The following is a 27879-nucleotide window of genomic DNA, read 5'->3' as shown; positions in this document are numbered from 1 at the left end:
AACTCCACATGTATGTTTGGTTATTTTCTCTAATGAGAGTGGAGTTTGTCATCCCAGACACTTACTGTACTAGTTAGTGTACGATATTTTTACTACTTAATTTTATAAGCTTGTTCTCCTCAGACAGGAAAACAACAACAACAAAACCAACAAAAAAGCTTAAATGTAAAACAAAACAATTCCAGCAAGACTAAACATCTTCAGGGTGCTATAACATTGACATTGGTCATTTAATCATACCAAGCTTTACTTTTGCTGGAAGCACTGCAATACTTAAGAAAGCAAAAACAACAGCTTCAAAGTTTTGCCTTTCTCTTGCCAGCATGGCTCACTTCTCCTCCATTTCAGTGCACAATTTCCCCATAGCCCTCTTAGCTCAGACTTCCAAATTTCATAAAACAGCAGTACAACTTTCAGAGCACCTGAGGTGATCTTTCCTCACTATTCAAGGCTGGTAAGGGCTCAGCCAAAGGATCACGGCTGGTGTTTAAAAACACATTTTAGAGGATGAAGCAGGTCCAGAAGACAATCAGAGACCTAGCAAGCACTGCCTACATGAGACGTTTAATGGGGGAGGAAAAGTGTAAAGAAACAAATACTGAAAAAAAGATATGATCAGTCTTCAAATATATAGAGAGTGTTTTTGCAAGGAGCCAGGAACAATATACCCATTTTCAGCTCCCTGGTTGGAAAGCATAAAGAATAGGGAAGGTTCAGATAGGCTACTAGGATTAAAGTAACAGTTAATCAGTAGATAGATGGTCTATAAAATGCCCAGGCCTCAGTCAGTGGAGATACTCAGAAGGCAGACAAACACATCACAATTTGCCTAGAGGTGTAGATGATAATGCTTTGAGGACTAGATAGATCAGATTTCCACTCCAGTTCCTCTGGGCCTATGAACTGCCATGCACATCACACCATAGATATGGCCCCAGCAGAAACACTATGCAGCAAGAAAGCAGATGGTGCAACCAGAAGGGCTTGTGTGTGCAAGGAGCTGGGCAAGTGGGCACAGCCTGGTGGCGGCTGGGCCTTATGGTCTTCCCTCCTGCTTCACAGCTCCTCAGGAGCCCAGCAAGAGGACAAGGCCAGCAACACAGACAAGGCCAGCAGCAGGACAAGGCCAGCAGCGCAACAAGGCCAGAAGCAGAACAAGGCCATTTGAGTGTCTCACATCAAGCATGTATGAACTGTGAGCTCTGCAGTCTTATTCCTCGCTGCAGCATCAGATCATGTTTTACATAAAATTAATATCAGAGCAAACTTTGGGATGTCTCTGGTACTTTCAAGACTCAAGGTCTGCCTAAAAGAGGGTTTATGTTGGGGATTTTTAAAAGAAGTCTGAATAGAAATTTATGTATGCCATAACAATTCTCTTGAAGGGAAAGAAACCTCAGCACTACCTAAAAAGTGATCATATTCCCAATTTACTGGAGCCACTGTGCAAAAGAGTTCAACAGCTGGTTTGGTTCAGCTGAATTTTGTTCAGCTCTCACAAATTTTATGCCAGACTTTGTTTTGTTCCTTGTTCCAGAGGGGCACAGTTTCCACAAGAATTATTAAGGGTGAAATACAGCCTCAGCCTGAACGATTAATCTCTTCAGGAGTGAAGATCGAGGTTTGCTTATGCTGCAGCCAGGGAAGGAATATGTGCACAGACTCACTGCCTGTACATACATAAACCAGAGCCACTGGGAAGAGCATCTGTTTTGTACTTGCCGAAACCTACGCAAATCCCCACAGTTCACTTCAGATAGCATGAGTTCCAGCTATCTGACATGGCTGTGATAAACATGTGGCTTATTATGTCCTGAGTCATTGTCCAGAATAAAATAATCTAATAGACTCAAACATGAAAGAAGGCATTTCTGAGACCGATGCAAAGACGACATTGAGATTTTGCAATATCCTGATGAGCGAGGGCTGTTTACTCCAGACAAGAGACAGTGAGTGTGTTTTGGCCATTTCTTTTTAATATTTCCCTCTGAGGACAAACACTGTTTTTTTCTGGACTGGGCCCGAGCTGAACCGAGTGCCTTCATTGAGAGCATTTCTTAAGGTATTTGGGCACACTGGGGAAGGCATTCAAAATGCAGTTAATGTCAATGGAAGACCGTGACAGTAATTAATACTTTTTCAGCTGTTTGCCACTGTCCTTAAACCACAGGTCTGGATGTGTGCTGATCAGCAGGCTCACCTGTTCACGAGTCAATATTCATTCATGGCAGAGCGATGTGGTTCTGGAATTCTGGAAGGCAAAAGTAATGGAGATGAGCAGGGCAATCAAAACACTATTAGTTCATCTTCACGCTGATATCTAACCAAAATCATTCGAGTTGGATGTCCCAGGCCTCAGTACAAACCTCATGATTTATGCATGCCAAAAGCTGCTTTTGAAAGCACTCATCCTTTTACCGTCTCCCAAGAGCATCAAAACGTCCGATGTGTCTCACAAAATGCAGCGTATTTATTTTTCACATTGCCCATGAGGAGAAACTGCTTTAGTAAACCCACATGGGGTAGCAAGCAATGTTAAGTAACTGAAGTTTCTCGTTGATTACCCCATTCCATCTCCTCCATTTGGCAGAAACAGATAAGATGTGATTTTTCTACCAATTTTATTGACGTGAAAATAACCACTTTTAAAATCAGGCCTAATGAGCTAGAAATGTACAACAACAACGACAAAAAATTGCTCAAAACCTGTAAATATGGACACTGAAATGCAGCTATTTGACATGCTGAGCCACAACAACGACACATGATTTATTGATTAGTTGCCATCACATGATGGAAGCGCAGCTAGTCATTTAAAATACCTACATTATCTTGGAAATCTTCCTACGAATAAAAAGGTAAAATGCAGACTCTGTGTTAGTACTCAATACTTTATTTTTCTATCATCTTGACTGAGATGGCATTGATGAATTCTGATTGATCTGAACCTTTTAAAGCAATAAATGCTTCTATAACTTTGCTGTACCACATTAAATTCCTACCGTTTCAGCCGTATGCTTAACTACTACAGTCCAGATACACTTGAATATTATGAACACAAAAAATCTGCAATATGTGTTCTGAAAGTATTAATTACCTGCTACCTGAGGATACTAGTGTAAAAAGCTGTATTATTTCCAGCATAAAATACTTAACTCTGATTTTCCACTTCTGAACAGAGCGCTGTAATCATGAACGCTTAGTAGTAATTGTCTTCCCACAGCCTATCCCTCCATAATAAAATTAGTTTAGATATTAGTGGATGAATTTCTATTATTTTTTTTCTACAGTATAGAGATATTTATAGCAGCACACATGAGAGGTAGCTAATTCCAATGGTCAGTCCCCCAGACAGTTACAGAAATAGCAGTAGCATCACGTGTAGGCTGTGGTTACGATGTATGGTAATTGTGACAGCAGAGCAGTGTCCTTGGAAGGTAGCAGGGCAGCTGCCCTCATTGAAGTTGGAAATGTTGGCCTTTCTGGTTTGTATATACATACAAGTGTGTGAGTGAGCACTGAACAGGGAGCACTCACTCTAAAAAAAGGAGGAGAAAAAAAGGCAGGGCTAAACATCATTCATCAGCATTTTACATTCATTTTCATTTTAGCATCATTTGGCTGACTAGATTTTCTGCTAAAATTTCTTTCCATCTTTTGCTTCTTTTTAGATAAATTCCTCAGAAATTTCAAGGTTGCATTAAAAAAATACAAGCATTGCCCATATGAACCTCTTCATTATCCAAGGATCTCCTAACTGGGCTCACAGGCAACCTGGTGTAACCAGGGCTGTGTCAGGATGTCAAGTTCCCACTGAGAAAGCCAATACATCTAATAGTTTTGCACATGCATCTACATATTACACACATCCATATAAGGCCTTCTGCAGATTCCACATGGAAATCCTATCCAGGGTCTGCTGTTTTTCTATCTCATACTTTTCTACAGTAATTTATATCTGTAGCGAAGTTTATGCAAAATGTCTGCTAAATTAAACAAAAGCAAAATTCTGGCTGGGTAACATTTTGCACAGGGGTAAGCAAATCTGCTGGGTGAGGGCTAGTTAGAAAATAACAATATATATATATATGTATACTCCATTGTATGTGGTTTGTATATTGTCCAAAGTTAACCAAAGGTAAACATGAAAGAAATCCTACAATTAACTCTGGGTTATTTCACCATTAAAGATCTTCTTCTGGATTGCTGAAAAATGGGCGTTGAGAAACTCATCAACCACAAGCAATAGGCAAATATATACAAATTGATCTGCTACAGCACTTTGGTGCAAAGGGCATGAAACTCGGGAAGTTTGCAGTGACATTTCACAATTCTAATAATAACACCTTAGATGTATCTGGCACTTCTCAGCCCCCAAAAAGTAGATCCCAGAATGATTTATGGACTGTGAAAATATTAATATGTATATTTGGGTCATTTCAGTCGATGGTGGAAGACAAAGCAGTGCCCTGGCAGGACTGAAGATGTCAGACTGCTCTGCACTCAGATGGAGGGTGAAAAAAATCTGGTAGAGCCCTGGTTTACACCTTAATTGGAAGATTTAAACCATTTAGATAGGGTCCTACTTCTCAAGTTCTTCACATTCCATCATCAATACAAAAGTATTATGAAGGATGGCAATAGCAAAGGTGCAAAGCCAGCCTGAATCTCAGCTTCCGCATTGCTTCCATCAGGAGGAACACTCTCCCCTTTCTTTCCATTCCCCTCTCTTCACAAGACGGCTGAGATGAGCAAGATCATGAGGTGATCTCGCCTACTACAACAATGAGGCCAGCTGTAATGATATCATTCTGACATATGGGAACAGATACAACCAAAATATTCTGCACAAAGTGCAATTTTCATCACTTTAAAGGATCTGAGGTTCTTTTTTAGCCGTTTGGTTTGCTCTTGGGTTATCTCCATGGCCACAAGACAACAACCTTCCTTTCTAAAGGCCAATAATCAATCATCCGGCTGTTTATCTGCCTATCAGACCCTCATAAAAATGTCAGAACACATTGCCTACTTGCAAACAAATGCATAAAAGACGTACAAGTCTCACATATAATTAAGTTTCATAGAGTCAGAGTACCAGTGATTCAAATTCAATTTCCAGCAGAGAAATGGGGAAGGAATGCAGCTGTTGACAGCTGTGCTGGGCAGTGTGCTCGCTGCCCTGGTCCCTCCTGCCACGGAGTAGAGATGTCACACAGGACATGAAGGAGACACAGGACACATGGTTATGGCAACGAGCGAGTCAGATGCAAAGACATAGGGAACCAGGCTTCATCAGTCCTGCTGCTTGCAAGGTGTTTTTAATAATGACAGGTGGAAATTCTGCTTTTTATGAGCCTTGAAGGTTTTGGCACTATGTGTGGTCGGTATGATGTGTGGCCTTGCCTCAGATAATACTGAGAACTGACACTTCTGGCAAAGGAAGCGGGAAAGAGGCACACACGGTGCATCCGGCGTTAAGGACAACAACAGGCAGAGGAAAAACAGAAGGATGTGCGTAACAACGAATGGGTGATAATAAGGTGAGGAGAGAAAGAGGGAGTGCAGAGAGAGGAAATAAATAGGAAATTGGAATCTGGAGCAGCGTCCTATTCACATGCAGCCAGGTTATCGCTGTCCTTAAAAAGGAATGACAAGGCAGGGCTTTCCCCCTCGGTCTGCATGCTGTGTATGTGTAAGTGTCACTGATAGTTAAGATTGCCAAAATGCTGGGAAGCTGTTAATCATTCAATCACTTGTTGCCCTTTCCTAAGCATTTCTGTGTTTAGGATTTGATCTTTTTAATTTTTTTTTTTTTTAGTGAGGAGGGAACAGTTTTTCAGCAGCAAACAGCAGTTTTTCTTGTGCAGCAGTTTCTCTGGGCTGACTGGGGAGTTACTCCCTGTACCACACACCTGGGGAACTGAGCAAGCAATGTGCCTGGCTGTGGGGCCAGAGGACAGCATGCTGTCTCCAGGACAAAGAAGAGGCAGAAGACTGTTCTGCGAACGCTCTGCTCCTCCACAAGCAGGCCCAGCTCTGAGCGATGCCACACTGCTTCATTTCAGGATAATAGAAGTTCTGCTACACACATCTGTGTAGAAGTGTGGCCCCCTCTGCAGCTGTAGCACTGCTGCATGTGCCCTGCAGAAAAGCAAGGTACAGAGGCTGAGCAAAGGAGACAGCGCCCTGGGATGGGATGCTGTGTGGCCACCTCAAGCTCAAGTTCAGCTTTATAATCCCTGTCACACCAAGCAAGGTTGAATGCACAGCACATAATCACTATGGATGGGCTGAGGATTTAGCATGGCTTCACTCCACCAGCTCCTCTCCCAGAATTAAATAAACTGTCACCACTGCTCTGTCCATGTGCGTCCACAGGCATGTTTCTGAGAAACACAGCCAACAGTGGCCACAGGGAAGCGTTCCAGCCAGAGGGAGCCATGCAGAGCACTGGGAGGTGGCTGAGGCCTAGGCCGGGCCTGGGTACCCCCATCACAAGGCAGAGCAGCACAGCGAGCACTGCTGCGTGGACGGCAGCCAGTGGGGGTGGCAGGTGTGGGCCTGCCCTGAGCGGGGAGCAGAGTGTTGGGTCTGGAGCAGGCAGGGTGGGGGCAGGCGGTAGGGCCCCCGGCCAAGGCTCAGGGGCAGAGAGTGTTGGGAGGCAGGGAGCCACAGCAAGGGCGCACAGAGAGCTGCCCGGCCGGTAATGCCAGGGCGTGCTGCCAAAAGTTTGGGCACAGCCTGGCCATAAGCCCAGACATTGAAAAAGCAGGCTGGAAAGTGAGGTCTTACCAAGCCCATTAGCAGCCCACAAGTTCCTCTGTCCTGGATCCCTCCCAGGGCTTGTGGGATGCGACTAACCCAGTTTTCCTCAGGAGGTCCCATCTCCCTTCTCCTCAGACTCCCCTGCTTTCTTCCAGCAAGCAAAGAAGTACGACGTGAGGGATCCAGACCTTCTGAAAGGCTCCAGCAGGGTGCCAGAGCTGTTCCTTCTCACCTTACGGTGACTCAGTCCGGCAGGCAAGGAGAGGGAATGCCAACAGGCAGGGCTCAGAGCCTTCTGATGCCTGGCAAAAAGCTGGGCCAGGCTGGCAGGACCCAGCCTCCAAGCAGAACACGGGCAGAGCATCGCGGCAGTGGGATGGTCTCACCTTGTTGTAACAGCACACCACCCATGTTAGCATCTCTTCCAGCAGCCTACTGCTTTCTACCCTCGGAGCTGGGTTTTGTTTTGCATTGCTGTTCTGAGGAGCGATGACACCTCCCCAGCAGCTTCCCACGTGCCATGTGAGAAGCACGGCTCTGACCAGCTCGCTCCTGTTATTTCAACAGGAAGCCCAACGCACACAGCATTTAATGAGGCTGCGCTTTGAGTGCCAACGGTGGCTCATTAATTACTCCCTGCACCTCCTTGCTCCACATCTGACTGATGGAAAGCCACCGGCCAAGTCCAAACATTTATCTAAAGCTCATGTGAGCCGTCTCCCTAAAGCATCCCTCTTTTACGATAGACCATCCCTACGTTACTCAGAGTCAAGACAAACTTGACAGCTGAGTGCAGAGCGGATCTTAATGCTGAAGCAACGAAGCAATGAGCTTACACACGGGCTCTCGTTTGTGCGTTTCTGGGGGAGGAAAGGAGAAGTGCCTAAGAGGGAGAAAAGACCTTCAGAAACTGTGGTCGCGCAGCGTTTACCTGAGCGGGATAAACCCACGGTATTTTCAGTTCACTACAGACGTTGCCTGTGACATACGCCGGGCTCCCAACGACGGGACAGGGAGAGAGGGGAACTCGGGAGCCCCGCAGCAGTTCTCCCTGCTCTGAGGACGAGAGGCGGCAATTACTGTTCCTACGCATTCAGGAGCATCTCCGACACAGCGCCGGAACGCGCCGGGTACCCCAAGGCCACGGAAAAGCAAAGAGACCCCCCACAGCCCCGCCGCCAGGCACGGCCCCGGCAGGATCGCCGCCCTGCTCCCTGCTCCCAGCTCCCTGCTCCCGGCCCCGCGGCAGCCCGGCGCTCGGCTCCCGGCACCGGAGCGGCGACCACGGCACGGCCCGGCCCGGCCCGGTCCGGTCCCGGCTCCCTGCGGCGCTGCGCTCGGCAGCGGCTCGAAGCTCTCGGCAGCTCCCGGCCCCGCGGGGGAGCCCCCTGGCCGCGCCTGGCCGGCGGGCGGAACAATGGGAAGAGGGGAAGGGAAAGGGAGAAAGTGCGGCTGCTTCCTCCCGCCGGCCCTCCGCCTGGTTCTGCCTGCAGGAGACAGCGGAGCCTGACCAGGGGCAGGGGGTGGAGAGAGCAGGAGGAGGAGGAGGAGGAGGAGGACGGAGGGAGGGAGGGAGCGAGGGAAGGAGGGACGAACGGGAGCCTCTCTCCTTCCCTGGGCTGTTTTTTCAGTTTCCTGTCTCGCATTGTGCTCACAGCGGATATGTGCTGCGCCTACAGGTGTGTCCCCTCCTCGCAGCTTTTCTCCGGCTCCCCGCCGTAGGCTTCGGCTGTCGGGGGGCGGCGGCGGATCGCGACCGCCATGTGACGATCGATCGATCCCTCTCGGGGCGCTTCTCTCTGCTCTCTCGCTGCCTCCCCTCCCTCTCTCCCTCCCTCTCTCTTTCTGTCTCTCTCTCCTCCCTCCTTCCCTCCCTCCCTTCCTTCTCTCTCCGAGGTGGCCGCAGCCGCTGCCGCCTCCGCGCTGACTCCGGCGAGGCGGCGGCGGGGCCCGCCGGGAGCAGGGGCGGCCGCCGGGGGGCTGCCGGAGCGCCTCCGCCCAGCGCCACCGCCCGCCCCGGGCTGTCGGGAGCCGCCTCCGCGCCGAGGGTCCGCGCCGCGGGCTGCCTCCGCCGGCGCCTGCACCTGTTGAAGGTAACGCAGCCCCTTCCCTGCCGCTCCGCGCCGGGTCGGGCGCGAGCTGCCCGTTCTGCCCCCTCCTGCAGCCGCCGATCGCGGGCGCTGCAACTTCCCCCTTCTCCGCCGCGGGTAGGGCGGAGGGACGGGCAGGGACGGGGCCGGCGCTGCTCGCGCCCCGGCCGGGGTTGGTTACGGGGCTCCCGAACCGCGGCTCCGCGCTCCCGGCGTGGTTCCTCCGCCTCCGTGCGGGCGCTGCGGTCCCCCGCTGCCGCTCCCCGCTGACGGCTGCGGTTGTCCCGGTGCCCGCCGAACACCCTCTCTCCACCCGAGTTTCGCAACGCCCGGTGCCGGGCAGCCCCGGGTTCGCCGCCCGCTCGGTGCGGACCGGCCCCGGCTCCGCGTTCCGCCCCTCGCACCGCCGGCTCCGGCTCGGGAGCTCAGCTGCGTTTTGTTTGTGTCTCTTTGCGGAGGCACCTTTAAACTTTCTTTCCGAACTGTTAATGAGATATACTGCACTTTGCTCCCGGTTCGTGACGGTGAACGAAAGCGTCGGCCCGAAACTGTCGTGACTCAAAGCGTAGTTATTGGGGCAGTGCACAACACCTCTGCCGTTCCCCGTTGCGATGGGCTGTACCTGCGCGTGTGACTTTGTCTTCTGGGAGGCTGCAGTGGCGGTGCCACCCAGAGACAGAAGGCACCGGGAATAAATAAATAACCGGGGTTCTTCCTGCCTTAGTCAGACTCGGGGTGAATATACAGAGCGTGAACCGCAAGTTTTTGGTGCCCAATTGGGACGAGCATCGCCTTTGTTGTCGGTGTGTTGCAAGGCTGCGGTCCCGTCCCTTTTGCTGCGCTCGCCGTGGAATGAAAACTTGTTTGTGGAGGAACTTGGTGCCTTTGTAGCTAACGTTGTTACCTTGAATGTGATGATTAACTTATTGAACACCAGAGGGAACTCTCAATAGGTAATTCATTCAAGAGCGATATATGCTTGTTCTGCTATTTATGTTCTCATTACAATGGAATCTAGAAGGAAGCTGGGGTCGGTAAGTAATGGGCTGCTGGCATGTACCTGGCATCACCTCGGGCTTTCCTTTCCTAGGGGTATCGGCCCCAAAGCTGGGCTGGAAGTTCTCTCTCCTGCCTTTCCAGATCTTGCAGTACGTAACCGGCTTTGGGGGGAGCAGGGCTGCATACTGGCTGTGGGCAGAGCTGCTTGGTGACCCATTCCCTGTGCTCCTGGGAGTGAGCTCGGCGCTCCGTACCCGTCCTCCTGGGATCCTGCATGCTCTGGTGCGGGGGCTGCCGCCTGCCGTGGAAAGGCCAGAACAGAGCATGCTTCCAGCCAAAACAAAAGGGAGGAAGTCTGCTTCCGAGCCTGGCGTGGCTTGTCCCCGCTGCCTTGAATACTTGTGGTTCTCAAGCGTGGTGGGAACCGAGTCTGACTGAAGGCAGAGTAGAAACTTCTCTTTTTAAAATGCTTTTACAGTGATCTGATACAACTGAGCAAAGCTGATGTTGATCCAGCTAAACTTGATGCTGCTTTTAGTAGTGAAGTGAAGCCCAAACATGCACCTGAAGCTTTGGATGCTCTTGATAAGCAGCTATAGCAGTTTTGTTAACCAGATTTCTCTGATACTCCCGGATTGCTGACAACATGGGAAGGATGGCATAATAACTACGCTTGTGACTCTGACTTGTGCTCCAGGAGCTGAAGCATCCAGCTGTTCATCCTGTCCTTTTGCCAGAGGTTACTTTGCCATCCAGCCTTGTTTCCTATTGGAGCTCGAGTGTGCCAGTGTTTACAGCCTGGCACACGAATGTGAGCTGCGCTGTATGGCTGTTCATGCTAGAGCGTAATGTGGGGAAGTCCGGTAGCATGAAGCCTCCTGCTCATCCCCATGCTGGCAGAGGGACAAGGCAGACAGCTGGCGTCAGCTAAATCGGGTGTGATCGAGAACTGGAGACCAATAGCACTCACGTTCTTTGGAAATGGTGTTTTCCCTAGAAAATGTGACTCAGCTGAGCTACTTTCCTATCGATCCCTGTGGGGACCAGCAGCTGGAGGCAGCTCTGTGCAGGGGAAGGCTGTGTGATGGTCTCGGTCATGGCACTCACCTTGCTGGGTTTCAGAAGGTAGCGGTGAGCAGCTTTCCTCGTCCCATCCTTCCTCCCCCCTGGATTCTGTGAATTAGCAGAAGAATGTGTTTTCCTTTCTCATCAAATCTTGCTTTGTATATCTAACTGAAGAATCTACAGATATCAGTGTATAAAATATCCTCACTAAGGGCACAGCCATTTGCTGCCTGAGTCTTCCTGCAGATATTATTGGAAGTGGCGTACAGGCTTTAAATATCTTTCCAGAACTGGGGGCTGTTTGCCATAGGTGCATAAGATCCCCAAATACAAACGTACATTTGAAGGGAGATCTCTTGGGAGTTGGAGCTTGATGACCCTTGAGGTCCCTTCCAACCCAAGCCGTTCTATGATTCTATGATTCTCTTCATGAATGCCTGTGAATAACAAAAATAGCAGTGACTTGTTGCTAGCATGTTTGAATTCTGTCTTGTTTTTAAGGAAACTGTTTGTATATACATATATATATTTTAAATGATGACGTGATACTAATCATTTATAGTTCTGTAACACCTAGATTTTGAATTTTTGCATTCACTTTTAAAATGTTTATTGTATGAAGCACTGAATGAAGATATTTATTACACCAGTGCCACATTCTGACTATTGAATTACAACTGTAAAATTAAGGTAACAAGCTTAAATTAGGGTTTGCAACTTTAAACTCTTGCCAGCAAGCAGTTAATGGCAACGTTAACTGCTAGTAAAGTAATTGCTGCCGTTCTTTTACTGTCATTTTGTTCTCACTTTCCTCCAGTCAGACTGTTCTGTAGACATATAATGAATATTCCCCAAAATAGCTTGGCATTGTCGCTTATGCGGTTCCTCATCAGAACCGATGTGATGATGAGCTAATGTGCACTTCATTAAACGTACTTGATTTATGCAAATAAAAACGGTGGGTCCTTCTTTAAGTAAAGTTAGCACCACTTAGTGAGATGAGAGTCTAAACAATTAAAAATTGAATTAAGTAAACAAACAACTCTAATGAAGCATTCTTTCTACTTTTTTTGCCTTTGTCTTTTCAACTCCGTAGGGGATATCTATTTTGCCTTTTCTTGCAGGCTTTCTCAATCAGTGTGGGATCCTCAGTTTATAGTGAGAAGAGGTACTCTTCTGTTTAGATGGTTTCCATTAGAACAAAAATATATATATACAGCCATCATTAGCTATAATAAAGCCAGCTGAACTAGAATTAGTCAAGTATTACTTCAAGAGTTTTGTTTAAATGTGGGGCCAGCTTGGATTTGATATTAGTCTCTTAATTCTCATTCAAAACAAACAAACAAACAAAAACACCACATACATAACCTGAGTAAGGCATTTAGAGGGTGTCTCTTTCAGAAGTGCAATATTTAGACAGTGAGCACTTTAACCTCCTACTCCTTGCTTGGTCAAAACTTGCATAGACAAAGTGGAAATAAGGAAATGAAGAAATGAGAAGTGGAGGGTGGTCATTTTATGTGCCCATCAGTGGCTTAGTGTTACAGAGAAGCTTCCTAACTGTCCAGAAAACTGCTCAGATTTGGCTTTAGAAAGAGTCTGTGGAGTCTGTGCCTGGGGAGTCTCTAAAGCAGATGGATGGAGGAGGTTGAGGACTCGTGCTTGCCCAAGCACTGGAGGGTTGGGACTTGTCCTTAGGCAGGTAGTTCATGGCTATCTGTTAAAATTGAGCTTTTCTTGGTTTCTACCTCTTTAGGGATAGATAGCTTCTGGATCACTCTAAGCTTCTTTCTGTCTTGGAAGGTGGAGGGAAGACTTATAACTCCCTGAAGTGTCCATACCTAACAAAGATCAGCAACAACAGTTAAAACCGCCAAAGCCAAGCACCATCTGCTCCATCACCCAGGTGCAGGCTGCTGCAGTGTAAGGCAGAGTTCAACTATGGGAGTGTCTCAGCACAGCTGTGGTCACCACCACGTGCTTCTTGGGTTGTTTGGTTTCTCTTTGAAATCTAGCTTCCGTGAGCCAGTGCTGACGCCAGGGCAGCTTGATGATTAGCTCCGTGCTGAGTTCTGTAGCAATTGCCAGCGGACAGAGTTCACCCGGCACCTTACAAGACACTTCTGACTGTCCTCCACCTCTGTTCTTAGCTGCCAAGCTTCTGCTTTCCTGGGCTGGTGATAGATATGGACTTTTCCACCCCCTGCCCATGGACAAACAGCTTGGCGGTGCTGGGAAGAACTGCAAATAGCAATTTTGCTTTATTCAGTCACAGTGTGTTTTCAGAAAGTTGGTAATCTAATCATAGCCTTATTTCTACTGTTTTGCTGGCTTTTCTCAGTAACTGATATTGCTAATTTAGGGCCACAAGTAAAGAGTAGAGGCTTTTTGGTCATTTGCAGTGAATGGATTTTGTGTTGCTTGGCAGCAGTCACTTTCTTTATGCTGCAGATATGTCATCTCTTTCTTTCTGTTAGAAGTGTATTAAATCCTTCTCAATCCTACAACAAACCAGAAAGAAGTGGAGAAACTTTGCCACTCAAGCTGTCCTTCCTGTCTTTTGGTAGACCTACCAAGAATGTTCTGCTAGATGAAGTACATAGGAGCTGTCAACAATCAACTTGACTTCATTTAAAGTGAAATCCATGTGATTTTTAGCAGTTAAACTTAATTGTTACAGAACTTGCATTCTTTTAGGAAAAGATAAGTTGATGCTTATTGATGAATAGATGTGGCTAGCATCTTTCTAGATAAGCTGGATTAGTTCTACGTGTCAGCTCAGTTTGAAGGGAACTCTCATAAACCCAACAGTAATCTTCCTGTGTCTAGAGATCATTAGGGTGATAGCTGAGTCTCCCAGGTCTCCCGGAGAAGTGACATAGAAATAAAGCTTCACATTTCAAGCTTAACCTTCTGGCTATGCTAACTGGCCATGTTTTAAATATATAGAAATTCCCAGAGTATGCTCCTCACATCTTTTTCCCTGCAGTTTCTATATAGCTTAAGAAGAGGCAGTACCTCTTCCTGACAGATGTATGTATCTATAATACACTTGTATATAAAGAAGATGTAGCACTTGCATTCCTAGTTGTGTTGCTATTTAGAGTTGAGGAGGGATCAATTATTTAATCCATGTAGGAAAATAATTATTATTCAAGTGTCTTCAGCCATAGGAAGAAAGTTAAGGACAGAAAAAAATGAAATACATTGATTTGGTAAAACATGTGCCACTGAAATACAAGGTGAGGTGTCTCAGAGTTCTCTCTATTTTCCCTGAATCAAAAGGGGCAATTTAGTCAACTTTTTCTTGGACATCAGTAGGCATACATGGCAAATGAAAGTTACTTTCCTGAAGATATGTAACACTCGGCTCACAGTAGTAGGCTACAGTTTCCTTCAACTTGTCATAGTTATTTAGTCAGTTCTTTCTCTTTAATGATTCTGGTTGTGTTCATTGCAACTGAAAGTCCAAGATACGCTGTATCTCTCTTAAATACATGAGAAGATCGTTTATATGTCATCCATTAATATGTTGGTGTGACATGTTGAACTTGTGTGTTTTCTTTGTTTAATCAGTATGAGACAAATTGGTTGAGACTTAGTAGTGGGCCTGTTGAATTTTATGGCAAAAAAAAAAAAAAAAAAAAAAAATTAACCTCTTCAGGAAAGACATAGAGCTCCTGGAGTGGGTCCAGAGGAGGGCCATAAAGATGATCAGAGGGCTGGAGTACCTCTCCTAGGAAGAAAGGCTGAGGGAGCTGGACTTGTTCAGCCTGGAGAAGAGAAGGCTCTGGTGAGTCCTTGTTGAGGCATTCCAGTACTTGAAGGGAGCTTATAAGCAGGAGGGAGACCATCCTTTTACATGGTCTGAAAGGAGAAGGTGGAATGGCTTTAAATTGAAGGAGGGGAGATCTAGGTTAGACACTGGGGAGAAATTTTTTACTCATAGAGTGGTGAGGCACTGGAAACAAGCTGTCCAGAGAAGCTGTGGGTGCCCCAACACTGGAGGTGCTCAAGATGAGGTTGAATGGGGCCCTGGGCAGCCTGAGCTGGTGGGTGGCAGCCTGCCCACAGCAGGGAGTTGGAACTAGATGGTCTCTAAGGTCCCTTTCAACCCAAGCTATTCTATAATTCTATTTCTAGCCTGGCGGGAGTGGTAAGTACCATAAAAAGGAAAAAAAAAAAAAGAAAAAAAAGAAAAAAAAAATAGATTTTGTGTGCAATTTTGATTCAGATCATCAGCAATGGAAACTTTTTCCCTCCTGAATTAACTGTTAGCCCATGTAAGTGCTAGATGTGATCACAAGGCAGAAGCAGAGCTCTGCAGGGCGTGAGTTGCAAACCTAGGAAACCCACCGAACCCGGCTGCTTCTTGGTTATTCTTTCTCCTCCCTAAGGTGAAGATATAGCTTGTGTCTCTGTGGCTTTTACTCAGACACAAAGTGTGCTTGTTTGCACTCATAAGAAGATTTTCAAGAGTTCATAACTCTATAGCTGCAAAGCGGACTCTGTGAGTGAGGAACATGTACCTGCTGTGTGCTCCAGGTGTTGCCTCCTCCTGCCCACCCCAACTGTTTAGTTGAAAACCCAAAAGATTTTCCTTATGTTGGCAACCCCATGACCCTGGTATGCATTTACTTACTGCAGGGAGATGCCTTTTAATGTTCATTAACAGATGGTCTCTTCTTTTGACATTTAGCTGTGGGAAGGTCTGCAGGCATTTCACAGTCCATTGTGCATTTGATGCAGTGTTCAGTAACAGTAGTGAAAATGCAGAGCAATATTGTTCTGGGTTTGTTGTTCAACATCTTTTCTTGTTATTATTTTATTTTATTTTATTTTATTTTAATCTTGTTATTATTATTTTTAGCATCAGCCATGGGACTGGGTGTAGTGTTTCCACATTGTTCATTTTTGCTACATGTTGCCCTACCCCATTCAGTGTTTCTATTTATTTTTGTATCTTTGCATCCATCAACCACATTAGCCTCTTTAATAACAACAGGAGCTCCTAGTGTGATGCTTGGATATGTGTCTATGAGGACCTCTCTATCCTTTCTGGTTTCCTTACTTCTTAACTTCACGGTCCTCTGATTTGCAAACCTACTTGCATTTCTTATGACTAGATAGATACATCTGCATTCAGATGTCTTAAGAGTGTTTTGGCTGGAATGAGCTCAGCTTGACAAATTATTGAGATAACTCTGTGTGATATCCTTTCTATTGTTATTTACCATGCTACTAAACCATGTAATCCATTAATTTTATTGCCGAGGATGTGCTTATTTCCAGGCAGCCAATAAAACTAATAAGTGATATAGAGCATAATTCCAGTCTCTGTGAACTGCACAAGGAGTATTACAATTGCACTGCGATGTTATTCAGCAATGACAACTCTGAGATCTTTCATTTAACTGCTTTTTAATCTATTTGGCATGTGTTTTTTAGATTCTGTTCTTAAAATCTGGTTGATTTGATGTTTGTTGACACACTGTTAAGTCTTCACTCGCTGAATTCAGTGTGAAATCAATAGATTTCACCTGCCTTCCTCTTCCCCCTTTTTTTGCATTTATACAAATGACATGTTGGAAAATTCCTCATTTTCTTGAGATGCCAGTTGAAGCTTTTTTGCTTAGGATATTAAGAAACCCATGGAGCACGTGATTTCTTTTCAGCTGTGCATGTTGTCTAGCCTCTTGTCTTATATTTTAACTAAAGCATCTTTTCTTCATCTCTCCCAGCAGGAACAAGTACACATCAAAAGGCACTTTGTCCTGGCAGCTATTTGCACAGAAGCCCGAGGCACAAGAGCTCCCTCTCGCTAGTGGTGGTCGTGCAGCTCAGGTGGGCTCAGGATTTGCTTGGATTGATGTTTTTTGGTTTTGTTTTGTTTTTTAACCTCTCCTCCTCCTTCCCAAGCGCTGTGTTGCTCACTTGAGGAAGTGGAGGTCCTCTTGTAGAGCTCAGCATTGTGGTTGATTGGGTGTGTCAAGAGAGGAGATGGCCATGAGGGGGTTTATTTGCTTTGGCTTTAGGTTGAAATGTGACCTCAAATTAAGTTTAATAACCTGCCAGGAGAATGTATTTACTTTACATTTCTGATTGATACTCTCTGATTTCATGGTGATTTTTATGCATACTTTTATACCTCCTGGACCTATAGTGTAAAATGACATTAAGCAACTTGTGCATGTGAGTCATCTCCAAGGTAACTTAGTTATCAAAACAGTATCTCAATTGCTCAGAGTAACACTTTCCACTTGTCTAATTGCACTTCGACAATCTGCATTGCTTGTACTGCTGCTCTTCAAATTATTGTGTACAGGTGTGCTTGGCGAGAACTTCCCAATTTACTTTTCCCAGTTGTAGCAATTAGTTATTATCTGTTCATTTTGATCCTTGGGCCTGTGAAATAAATAAGTACATTTTAGAAATGTAAACAGCATCCTTGAAACTAAACTCTTCAAGCTATTTTCTCCCACTGATAATCTGAAGAGGCAGCCTGTGTTTTCTGTTGTCTGTGGCATAATTAATCTACTTGAATTATACTTGAATGAGAGCTCTGATATCTGAAGAGAATTTAGCAGCATCAGAAGTTTGGAGCTTTTTCATGAAGCAGCAGTGAGGACTTCTGTACGTTATTACTAAGCTAGCTGGGAGAAGAAGAGGCTGTAAATTCATGGTTACGTACCTGCACCTCTTTCCTCCCTCTCAGAGTCTTTTCTATTTTACCCACGTCTTTCATGTACAGTAATGTGACAAGGTCATGTTGTTTGCTTCTGCGTCTCCCTCCAAAACTCCTGCACTGTGCTAATAGCATTTGCCAGACCAAACAAACAGGCCTATTTGCTAGCATACACAAAGTCTGGGCTGCTTTTTATGTAGCTGCTTTTGGTGCCAGAGTACCATGTATACGATCTGCTGTATTCAGTGGAGTCCTGTAGGTTTCTTGACTGGTGACTCTATGGCTTCTGGTTTTGTTCTGCATTTAGCAGATAATTTCAGTCATCTGATTTTTTTTTTCATTGCTGCTTTTTGAGGAATTTTGCAGAATCCCAAGGTGAAAAATCCGATTTAATATGAGTATTTTGTCTTAATATGTAAGTACAGCAAATGGATGCCACAGTGCTCTTTCTCAGCCAGGAAGGATGAAGGCCTGCTGGCTCTATTATCTGTCTCCTGCTCCTCTCCCCAAAAGCCCCTTTGCAAGAGGAGATCTACATACCCAGATTTCCTTGCTTGAGCAAAGCCTTCTGCAAAGCACTTCTACTTCAAGCTCTCCATACCCATGAGTTGGCTTGGCACAGGGGGAGCGTTTCTATACCAAGTGGGTATGCAGCATGCATAGACCATCAGTCAGTGATATGGAGGCATCGGTGGCAACTCTCCTGTGAGTTCCCACCATCAGTGGCTGGTAACTGCTTGGTTCTGCTACCATGACTGCTTTGTGAACTGGACAGAAGAGCTGATCTGGCATTAAACTGTATTACATGTAGCTGTTACATGGCTTTGAAAGAAGTTATTTTACAAGCCTGATTGCAACTCTGATGTGTTTTACAACATGGCCACACCAAAATGTGCACCTTTGCAGTGTTGGATTGAGAAGCTGAAAGGGTTAAAAAAAAAAAAGGAGGGGGGAAGACTATTCAAGACTCACTTTAACTGATATTTTTGCCAAATTCTTTGTGTTATCAAGCCACGGCTGTGTCTGCCACTCTCATCCTTTCCTGCTTCTGGGTGGCCCTATTAGTCAGGGAAGAGGAGGCTTTTACGAACAAAGTTTGGGTGTTGAGTTCGTGTATTCAATAGCAGCAGTGCCCTTGTGTGGTTCACTTCCATTGGGAATAATATAAGGTGGCCTTAAATTGAATACAGCTGTTTTGCATGGACCTTGATAGGGCTTTTATTCTCAGTGGATGCTCTAAGCATGGTGTCTATATGCACTTTGTGGAGGGCTGTGAGAATAGGCCAGCTTTCTTGGTGCCCAATGGTTTTCTTTTTTAGCTAATGACTTCCTGTGCACTACCAGCACATGGACTATGCTAGTACTGTAGTGCTAACCATGCATGTAGTCATTTCCTTTTCCCTCTTACCTCCTTTTAGAAGACTTTGCTCTTGAATCTTGTAAATGGGGTGATAATTTCAAAGCAAACAACTTCCAGTTGCTTCTTGCCAACTTTTGCCCACAAGGTATGCAAAGTAAACAGAGCAGTTGGAAAATTAGTTTCCTACCTCCCCTACTGCTACAAAGCATCCCAGGATGTCTCTTGGCTCTTTTTAAAGTATGAGTGAAATGAGAGCATGGGATTGTTACACCAAATTGCCTTTTAATGAATGGAGCCATTGCACAGGTCATTCGTATTCTTCTTTGGGAAGCTTTAGGAAAACCTTCTAAAATGTGAAGCTTTTGAAATTCTCCCCAGTTCATGTATTGAATGTAGAGCTGTTTCATTGCTTGCTGCAGTAAAAAAAAGTTGAAATATCAAGGATGAAGTGAAAGGAAATAAATAGAAAAAATAAATAAAACATGATTTTGAAGCAGATTTTGATGAAATATGGGCATTCTTAGCCCTCTTAGGCTCTTGAGGGTAACATAAAAGAACTTTCAGGTTGTTTATGTTTGATTTGAAAACTGTATCTCTTGTTGCTGGAATGGCAGGTCCACAGCACTCACAGGGAGTGATGCCTGTCATAGGATATGTATATGCACAGCCAGGCTCTGCCCTCCAGCTGTTTTAATGCAAGGAGGAGGTATTAAAAATTAATTTAAAAATATTTTAGAAGGGAGAAAATATTGTTTTTTAAATTGTCTTTAAAAAGAATGTGTCTTTAAAAAGCTGACAAAGAAATGGTTAACACTTAATCTTCTCAGTGCCAGCCTCGGTATCGAACAGCCTCTGCCAATTGAGCAATAGGAAAATTTGTTAAATGTGAAAACTAGACCTGAGGTTATTGACCCTGAGGCTCAGCTACGAGGAGATGGCATATCTCTATTGATAAATATCCATTATGTGATACCCTCCAAATGAGGGAGGGCAAGTCCCATGTGTATAAGGCTTACAAGAATTCAAGTCAACAATTGAGTTGTAATCTAATGAGGCCACGAGCACAAACACGACTTCAATTTAAGCTCACCCATGGAAAGCTGGAGGCACCTGTCCCAAAAGAAGGCTCTTCATTAGTGACTTTACTCCCTTGGCATGCTTCAAATGGCTCTACTGCAATAACCCCTTTCTACCCTTCTTCTTCATGGGTTTCTGACCCCTTCAGGAAAGTAGAGTGCATGTGGAGTGCACTCTATTCCTTTTCAGAAATAGGATCTGTATTATATACAGGGATAAATAATAGGTAATTATATATAATATATAACATAATTACAATTGATGTGTTTTTAAAGGAAAGTATGCTTTGGCGTGTGAAAAATCCCATCTTGTTTCCTGAGTAAAGATTTTGAAACTCGCTGAAGGTTGGCTGGCTGTTTTTCTGTTAAATAGAAATTCCTTGAGTGCCATAAACATTAACTCAAAACATCTGAAAGAATGTAACAATTCTGTCTTCTTCTGGAATATTTCAGCTGTGCTTGTGCCAAACGCAGAGCAGTGAGCTCAGCTGCAAGGGCCTCATCTGGCTGTACTTGTAGTCCCTACAATGTATGAGCTGATTTATCAATTTTTTAGTACAGATGTAATGTTAAGTTTTTATGTTTACCTGAAGGGAGAGGAAAGATTACAATTAGAGTACATTTTTTAGTCATATGTGTATCTATGAGCCACAAGGTAAGGATGATGTGCTCTTGCAATAATTTCTTTTTAAATAGCTATGCTTCAATAAAGCACGAGATCAAGCATTCCACACCACACAGTAACATTTCTTGCTCCTTAGTTAAAATAAACTTCAGCTCAAATGGTGTATATATTTTTTTTCTAAGTGAAATTATGACTATCCACTTTACAAACCTAAGAGAAATTAGGACATGATGTAGCCTTCTGCTTAGTCTATCCCCCAAGAAGCAGACGCTGCTTTGTGAGATTTGATTCAGCATCTGTTTTTTTTACCTGTGAATTCTTAATGAGGTTAAAGCTATCCAGATAAATACAATGCAAATATGATGCAGATGTTACCAAACCCGGGAGATGAGCAGTCCAAAAGCTTTATGGTTGAGCTCCGTTCTGTCAGAGTAATCTCTTCAGTACATGCCAGCTCCCATTCTCTGCCCCTTTTCTGAGGGATTGGTTCTCAGTGAGACAGCCTGTACCTGCACTGCTTGCCTTGTGTGAAGCCAACCAGGTAGGCACCCAGGTCTGTTGCCCTCTGAATGGCTGTTTTGAAAGGCTTCATGATCACACAGGAAGACAGAGTCTTATCTGCTTCTCTGTTGCAATTACAACAGCTGCATTTTTGTATGGTCTGAAGACAAATCTTTTATAGGTGACATCTAGGTTGGTGCTGTTTTGTTTTTTGTTTTTTTTCCACCTTGGTGTGATAAGGTTGTACACGCAAAAGTCTTGAGAATGCTTATAGTTTCTAGTCTTCATTATAAGCATCTGTGATCTACAATAAGAGGGACCAGTGTACCTCAAACTGTATTGCTAATTACAGAGAAGATTGCTTTCCTCAAGGGAACAGTTGTCCAAAGTTCAGAAAAGGTGAATTAAGTAGAGTGTAGAGATGGGGACACCAAACCTTCTGTGTGTGTGTTCAGCCAGGCTGGGAGTACTCCAGGGAGAAACTTGCTTTCTCCTTCAGGTCTTGACTCTGTGATGATGAAGGAAGCACTGTGCTGCCTTCTCCTTCCACTTGGGCTGAGTGCTGTCCTGCAGCAGGTGGCTTGTTGGATCTTGTCCAGAGGGGGAAGTTACTGCCCTTTTACAGGAGAATGAAGTGAAGGGCAGTGCTATTCTTACTTGCCCAGGGTCAAAAGTGTCGATTTACTGCCCAGTGCTGGGAGACCCAGCAGTAGAAATCACTGGTCCTTAGGCCTTTGTGTTCAGAGATTCTCATGAGTCTCCTCCCGGCTGAAGAATGACCCTCAGGTGGTGGTTTGGACCTATGTTGTATTTAAATTGTGTAACTCCAGCTGATGAGAATGCACTGAGATTACACTGAGTGCGTGCTTGTGGAATAACATTAAATTGTGAATCTGTGGAAGCAGGTCTGTTTAAAATAAAGCATCGCAACATCAATTATGAGCAGAGGCATGTGAAGTAAATCCTTTACCAGTGTTCTTCAATAGCTCTGCAAACATCTCGCCGTTCCTAGAATGCAAAATCATTCCTCCCTCCTAAAGAGAACCAAATGCTTTTAATATTGACTGGGAGGTTAAAAATAACAACAACAATGAAGTGTATAGTTCCGATCCTATTATTGCATTGAATAGCCATTAATATTGTTGCTGTAGGAAGGGCGGTAGGAAAGGAAGCTGAGCTTCGTATAGCTGCAAACTTCAGAGCTTCTAAACTTTTAAAACACTCCTGCTGCTTCTTCCCATGTCGATACCAACTGCCATGCTCTGTTTGTATTTTGGATGTCAACTTGGGAAAAGATTTGATTTGGTGCTGCAGCACAGCTTGAGGAACCTGCTGTACAGAATATTAATATCTGATCTTGTTTCATTAATATCAATTTCAGGCGTGCATTCCAAAGAGGGTTAGTATTAAGCTGGTTTTAATCGCTGCAATATTCTGCAGATTTCTAGGCAGAACACACCAGCTGGTTTGCACTAAATTTTACGGTACAGGAGACGAGAAACAGGCTTCCTCAGGGAAAGGGGGGTTGCAATGCAAGTCCTTATTGCACTGGGGAGTTCTCTGTAGTGGCAATTGTGTCTTGCTTTCAAAGAGAGAACTGGTTTCGAATGCAAGGTTTGAAACCAGGGGGGGTGTCTTTCTTTGGCTCTACTCTCTCCTTGGTTTCTGACATCACTGCTCAGATACCTTTTTGTCCTGGTCCCATCTCCTGTCTCTGGTCCCAACTCCTGTGCTTCCCTGCACTTGCCTGTCTCTGGTTTCATTCTGCAGTGGAAATGTGAGCTGGATTTGTGGGATGTCCCGGGGCCACCACCCCCTCCCTGCACACACCTAGTGCAGGAGGGGCTGTGCAGATTTTTGCTGGCTGTTGGAGCAGATGCTGCCAGGTCTCATCGCCTGGGAGGCCCTTGCAGATCTTTGCATCTGGAGCACAACAGCAAATGAGGTTATGAGACATAGGGTGTTGGTGTTTGTTTTGTGGGTTTCTTTTTTGAGGGGGGGGGTGGAGGAGGAGGTTTGTTGTTGTTGTTTTGGTTTTGGTTTTTTGGGTTTTTTTTTTTTGTTGTTGTTTTTTTTGCAATACAAATAATACATCCTTTGAAGAAGTAAAAGAACCATATCCTTCTCTTTTTCTCCCCTCTCTCCACCACATAACAGGGCATAATTATACAGCAGCTATATTGTTTTACAAATGCTTCTATGCGTGAAATTAGAATGCTTCCAAAAAAAGCCCTAAAACCGAAAGACCCTGCAATGTTTGTTACAGCAAGTTAGGCCTGTGACACACTATCCTCTGAGAAATATTCCTGCATAGAATTTAGTTATCCAGTTCATCAACATGCATAATTGCTGCCACTGTTTCCGGCTCTGAATCAAGATCGGATTTTGTAAAGATGTCTCCAGAAGAGTTTTACGTATTAAGCTGTACAAGAAGAAAAGGTTAAAATTTGTTGTTACAGCACTGGTGGAAATGTATAGCATAAACGTGTGCTGCTTTAAAATATGAAAAATGGTGTCTTTTAAATATCAAAGGGATTAGTATTAATCCAGCACTTGTGATTTTCTTAAGTCACATTATTTGCATAATAATGCTCACCACCTGCTATATCTTCAAAGCGCTTTTCAGACATTAACTAATTGATCTTTGTAACACCCCTGTGATGGAAAGACCTGCTATTATCCCTACTCTGCTGATGTGCAAACCTGGACCCCGGGCATTTCAAGTCACCTGGTCGGCACGAGGCCGAGATGGGGGCATGGCGGGCGCTGGGTGCCTGATGTCCCTTCCAGCAGCGCCCGCTCCCAGCACTTCCAAGGCTGCCTGCTTTTTTCTCGCCCGCCTTTGTTTGGGACCACAAAAATGAATAGAGTTATTTCTTTGTGTCTTTGGGGAGATTCTGGTCTGGGGAACGTGGATTTGTTTTTATTTCCAGTTTGTTTGCTAAATAATTTTGCTCTGGATTTTAGCCATCCTATAGGAAAAGGAACAGAACATAGAAAAGCTTCTTAAATCTTCTTATTGTCTGCGTGCACCCCAGTGATACTAGTCAAGAGCTTTTAAGCATGTTTTGCTTTGTTCAGGACTCAGTGTGGTCTTGCTGTTATAAGCTTTTTGGTCAAGTTTTCCCCTGGTTGTCAGAGTAAGAAATTCTTACAATGGGAACTGACAGGCTGAGCTGTGTGCTGTTTCAAAATAGAAATCCATATTCCCACCCCGCACTCACAGCCCCCTGAAGATGAGATGGGTTCCAGGACTGAGAGCTGGGCTGCGCTGCCTGTTGGGACAGCAGGTTTTGCTCTCTGGGAGATCCAGCTCAAGCTTCTTCCTCAGGTCTGAGGGATCTGGGGGTGCGTGTTGCCCCATCCCTCATGCGGGTAATGTGTGGGTGACTTGCAGTGCCCTGAGGTCCTCACAACCTCTGCAGAGCCTAATAAACTACCAAGTGGATTTGGTAAATATTGCCTACTTTGAACTAAAATTGAGCAAAAATGAAGGGTAGGCAGATATCATGCATGTATGTCAAAGAACAGGTATTTAGAACCCTGTCATGAGTAACATTCTGAGAGGGTGTTTGAACTGAGGCGTTTAAAAATATATTACGGTCTCTTTAATTTGGCAGTCACCTTAATACTTAGTGCAGGAGTTTACTGTTAGAGTGCACGGATGTGTTTTTCCCATGTTCTTGCAGCACTATCTCCAGGCAGGAAAATAAATCTTAATGCTGGAGTACTCGGTGCCATCAGCACGGACTAAAACTTGGGAAAAGCACATGTCATGGCAGATTTCAAGGAATTATTTTAGATAATGCATTATTTTCCAAGCATAATGCCTGGGCTTCTGCAAGGACAGCAGCAACAGTGAAGTGGCAGATCACACAAACAAGTTAGGTACACAATTGTATATGTTGGTTTTACATATTGCCTAGGCAGGGGGCTGGGAGAGGCGGGGAACGGGAGCACGAGTAACTGTGAATTCCTTTGTGCTGTAGCTGGGACAGATGGGCTGTAATCTCTCTTCATGGCACAAATTACAGGGTTTAAAGACCTTTGGCCGATGATGGTTTCATGGCTTCTTTTCATTCCCTTAAACACCATTTCTACGTAGCCTGTGTTTGCTCTGTTCAGAAATGGATCTGGCTTCAGGTCAGAGCATTGCTTGTCCTGTAAGAGCCTCTCTCTGTCTGTTTTGTCATCTTCAGGTGACGTGAGCACCAAGAAGTGCTTCTTTACTGTGCCAGTGACTGGCACAGGCTGCCCAGGGAGGTTGTGGAGTCTCCCTCTGAAAATACCCAAAAGCCACTTGGACCTGGTCCTGGGCTTATGCTCTGGGTGTCCCATAGGTATTTTCCCACCTTACCCCTTCTGTGTGTATCCAGGTGAAAGACATGAAACGAACAAGTCCCTGTACAACACAACACTGAGAGAGGAAAGGTTAAAACAACGGAGAGAAGGCGCAAAGAGCAGCTTGGGAGAGGAAGGAGGTCATGCTGCAACAGATGATTGACGCCAGGGATGCATTCCAGTCCTGATTAATCCACTAATGACCTGTTTGAAGACTGAAAAGTGGGACAAAAGGTAGATCACTGAGCAAGAGGCAACATGTTCTGGCAGGGGTGGAAGTGCAGAGCAGGATGCAGTACTCAGGAAAGGCTTGGTGCCCTTCTGCCACCCTCTGACCAGTGGGATGTGAGGGACTTTAAGGAAGGCCTGGGGCAGCCACTGCAATCAGGAGTGCATAAAGGAAGAAGGCCCATTGGTGCTGGTGGTGGAGCAGAGGCTGTGCTTTGCCCTTCTGGGCGAGCAGGCATTGGGACCCACCTCCTCATTCCATCTTTGCCTGCTGAGGGTGGGCGTGTGCTGTTGGATCATGACAAGAATTACAGTTTGGGCAGTGATACTGTTACTTCCAGGATGTGGAACAAGGGGCATGCATTTTGTCTTCTTTCAATCTGAAATCACTGAAGTATGGAGTTTCTCTGTAACGCAGGTGGTAGATGTACAGAAAAAAGCCTGTAGCAAACCATTTATTTTAACATGCTTATCAGGGCAAATAACTTTTAAACCAAAATCCTTAACATTTCTGTCCCCTCTTCCTTTATAATAATCACAGAGATAAAAATATTTTTTTCCAGTCAAACTTACATCTGAGATTAATTTTTTGGGCTTGATGTTTACTCAGGATGCAGGGCTGTCTGCAGTGGTGCATGACATCCTGCATGTATCCAGTTGCTTCTCCATAGCATCCTATCAGAGGGCCTCAGTTCTGGACTGCAGACAACATCAGATGCAACTTACTTCTGGCAAATTTTATTTATTTTTTGTTATGTGTGCTCAGTTAAGGGGTTATAGAAGTAGCTTTCCAGCAAATCTGGGCAGCTGTCAAGCAATGATCATTTTTGATCTCTTTTTTGCTGGACCTTTCTGAACTCATGGGAAACGTCTTGGCAAACAAGTTTTATTTAAATAATAGTAAGCAGATTTGGGGAGGGTCTCAAAGAGGCTGCATACAGAGTCCATTCTCTGCCTTAAGGCTAGGTCAGCGGCATTTAAGCCATTCCTCACAGATATTTTTGGACCTGTTCTCCAGGCCTCTGATGAGAAGGGCTTTGCAGATGCGTATTCCTGTGCTCAACTATTATTACTGAGAATTTTTTCCTGCTGTTTATCCTCTATCGCCTGGATGCTATTTGAGTCTCTTGTCTTTAATAGACAAGGCAAATAGTTAATTCCCTTCCTCTGTGAATAATTCCTCTCCATGTACTCAATAAAAGCTAAATCACTAGCCAATAATTCCTGGGCCCTTGAAAGACAGAGAAGGCAAGCTTTTAACCAGCTTAAAGGTTTCTTCAGAAATAGTACTGCTTTAGCAGTTTATATGGCCTTGAACTTGTTTGTAGGCTGACTCCATTGGCTGTAACCAGCTAGGTTTGTTTAGTAAACTTTTTAAAACCTCTCACCTTTTAAAAACCAATTGTTTCCAGACTCTTGTTTATAAGAGGAGTTCTGTGCCTCTTACTGGTTTAATTCCACTCTGAACAAAAATGCTAGTGTCTTGTTCAAGGGCCTGCCTCACTTTATACGGGCTGATTTACAATACAATGTGTAAATGTAGTAGCAGCTCAGAACAAAGGCGAGCTTGTTTATCCAAACAAATTTGAGGGTGAGGGCGAGGAGGTAAATTGCAGCCTGCTCGCTGCAGCTGGAGAACAGAAGGAAACAGCCATGTGGGGAAGCAAGAAGGACAAGGCGATAGGCGGCTCCTCTGCACAGCCTTCCTGACCCGAGGAGCCAGGCCTGGCGGTGGCTGCTCCCCAACTTTTTGGAGGAGCCTTGGTGACTGAGCTTTGCTGGTAATTACAGGGTTTTGTGGCCGGTTGTGTGCCTGGCTTGAAGCGGTTGTTCTGTAGGCGACGGCGAGGAGTCAGGCGAAGCGCCTGGCAGGCCTCAACCGAGTCGCTGCGCTGCAGCCAAGTGCTTCTACTTGTCCTGATCTACGGCCAGCAAACGCATTTCTCAGATTTAAGCATCCTGGGTATTTTAACCTTATTGTTAAGCTTGTGCATTTCAGCTATAATGGCTAAATCTTTTAGCAAAGAGATTAAATTGTGTAGAAGTTATATTGCCTTGTCCAGACATGAAAAATAAATTGTTTGAAGTGGGCTTCCATCCAAAATGTGATCGCTCCTGGAAAATAGGTTGGAATAAAGCAC

General features: G+C 45.0%; 2 protein-coding genes across 27 annotated transcripts in view; one reads left to right on the top strand and one right to left on the bottom strand.

The window, feature by feature from the left end:
* Positions 1-1954: 1954 nt before the first annotated feature.
* LOC121110877 (collagen alpha-1(III) chain-like) lies at positions 1955-10180 on the bottom strand. The gene is made up of 3 exons (XM_040672470.1): positions 9916-10180; positions 7697-9506; positions 1955-2251 (listed from the first exon to the last, which is right to left on the bottom strand). The coding sequence occupies exons 1-2, from the start codon at positions 10178-10180 to the stop codon at positions 7723-7725; spliced, it is 2049 nt and encodes a 682-aa protein (XP_040528404.1). The 3' UTR covers positions 1955-2251; positions 7697-7722.
* PLXNB2 (plexin B2) overlaps positions 8403-27879 on the top strand; it is a 251026-nt gene continuing 231549 nt past the window's right edge. For 9 of the 26 annotated variants that reach the window (XM_040672233.2, XM_040672437.2, XM_040672361.2 and 6 more), the window contains exons 1-2: positions 8403-8444; positions 16664-16766. The gene's annotated coding sequence lies outside the window, so the exon portion shown is untranslated. Of the gene's footprint in view, positions 9890-16663; positions 16767-27879 lie in introns of all 26 variants that reach the window. The other 17 variants (XM_040672252.2, XM_040672406.2, XM_040672271.2 and 14 more) reach the window with 6 other exon arrangements.

This window comes from Gallus gallus, chromosome 1, assembly GCF_016699485.2.
Source record: "Gallus gallus isolate bGalGal1 chromosome 1, bGalGal1.mat.broiler.GRCg7b, whole genome shotgun sequence".
NCBI classification, from domain to species: domain Eukaryota; kingdom Metazoa; phylum Chordata; class Aves; order Galliformes; family Phasianidae; genus Gallus; species Gallus gallus.
Note: the sequence above shows the minus strand (reverse complement) of the source record. Positions and strands in the feature narration are given on the sequence as shown.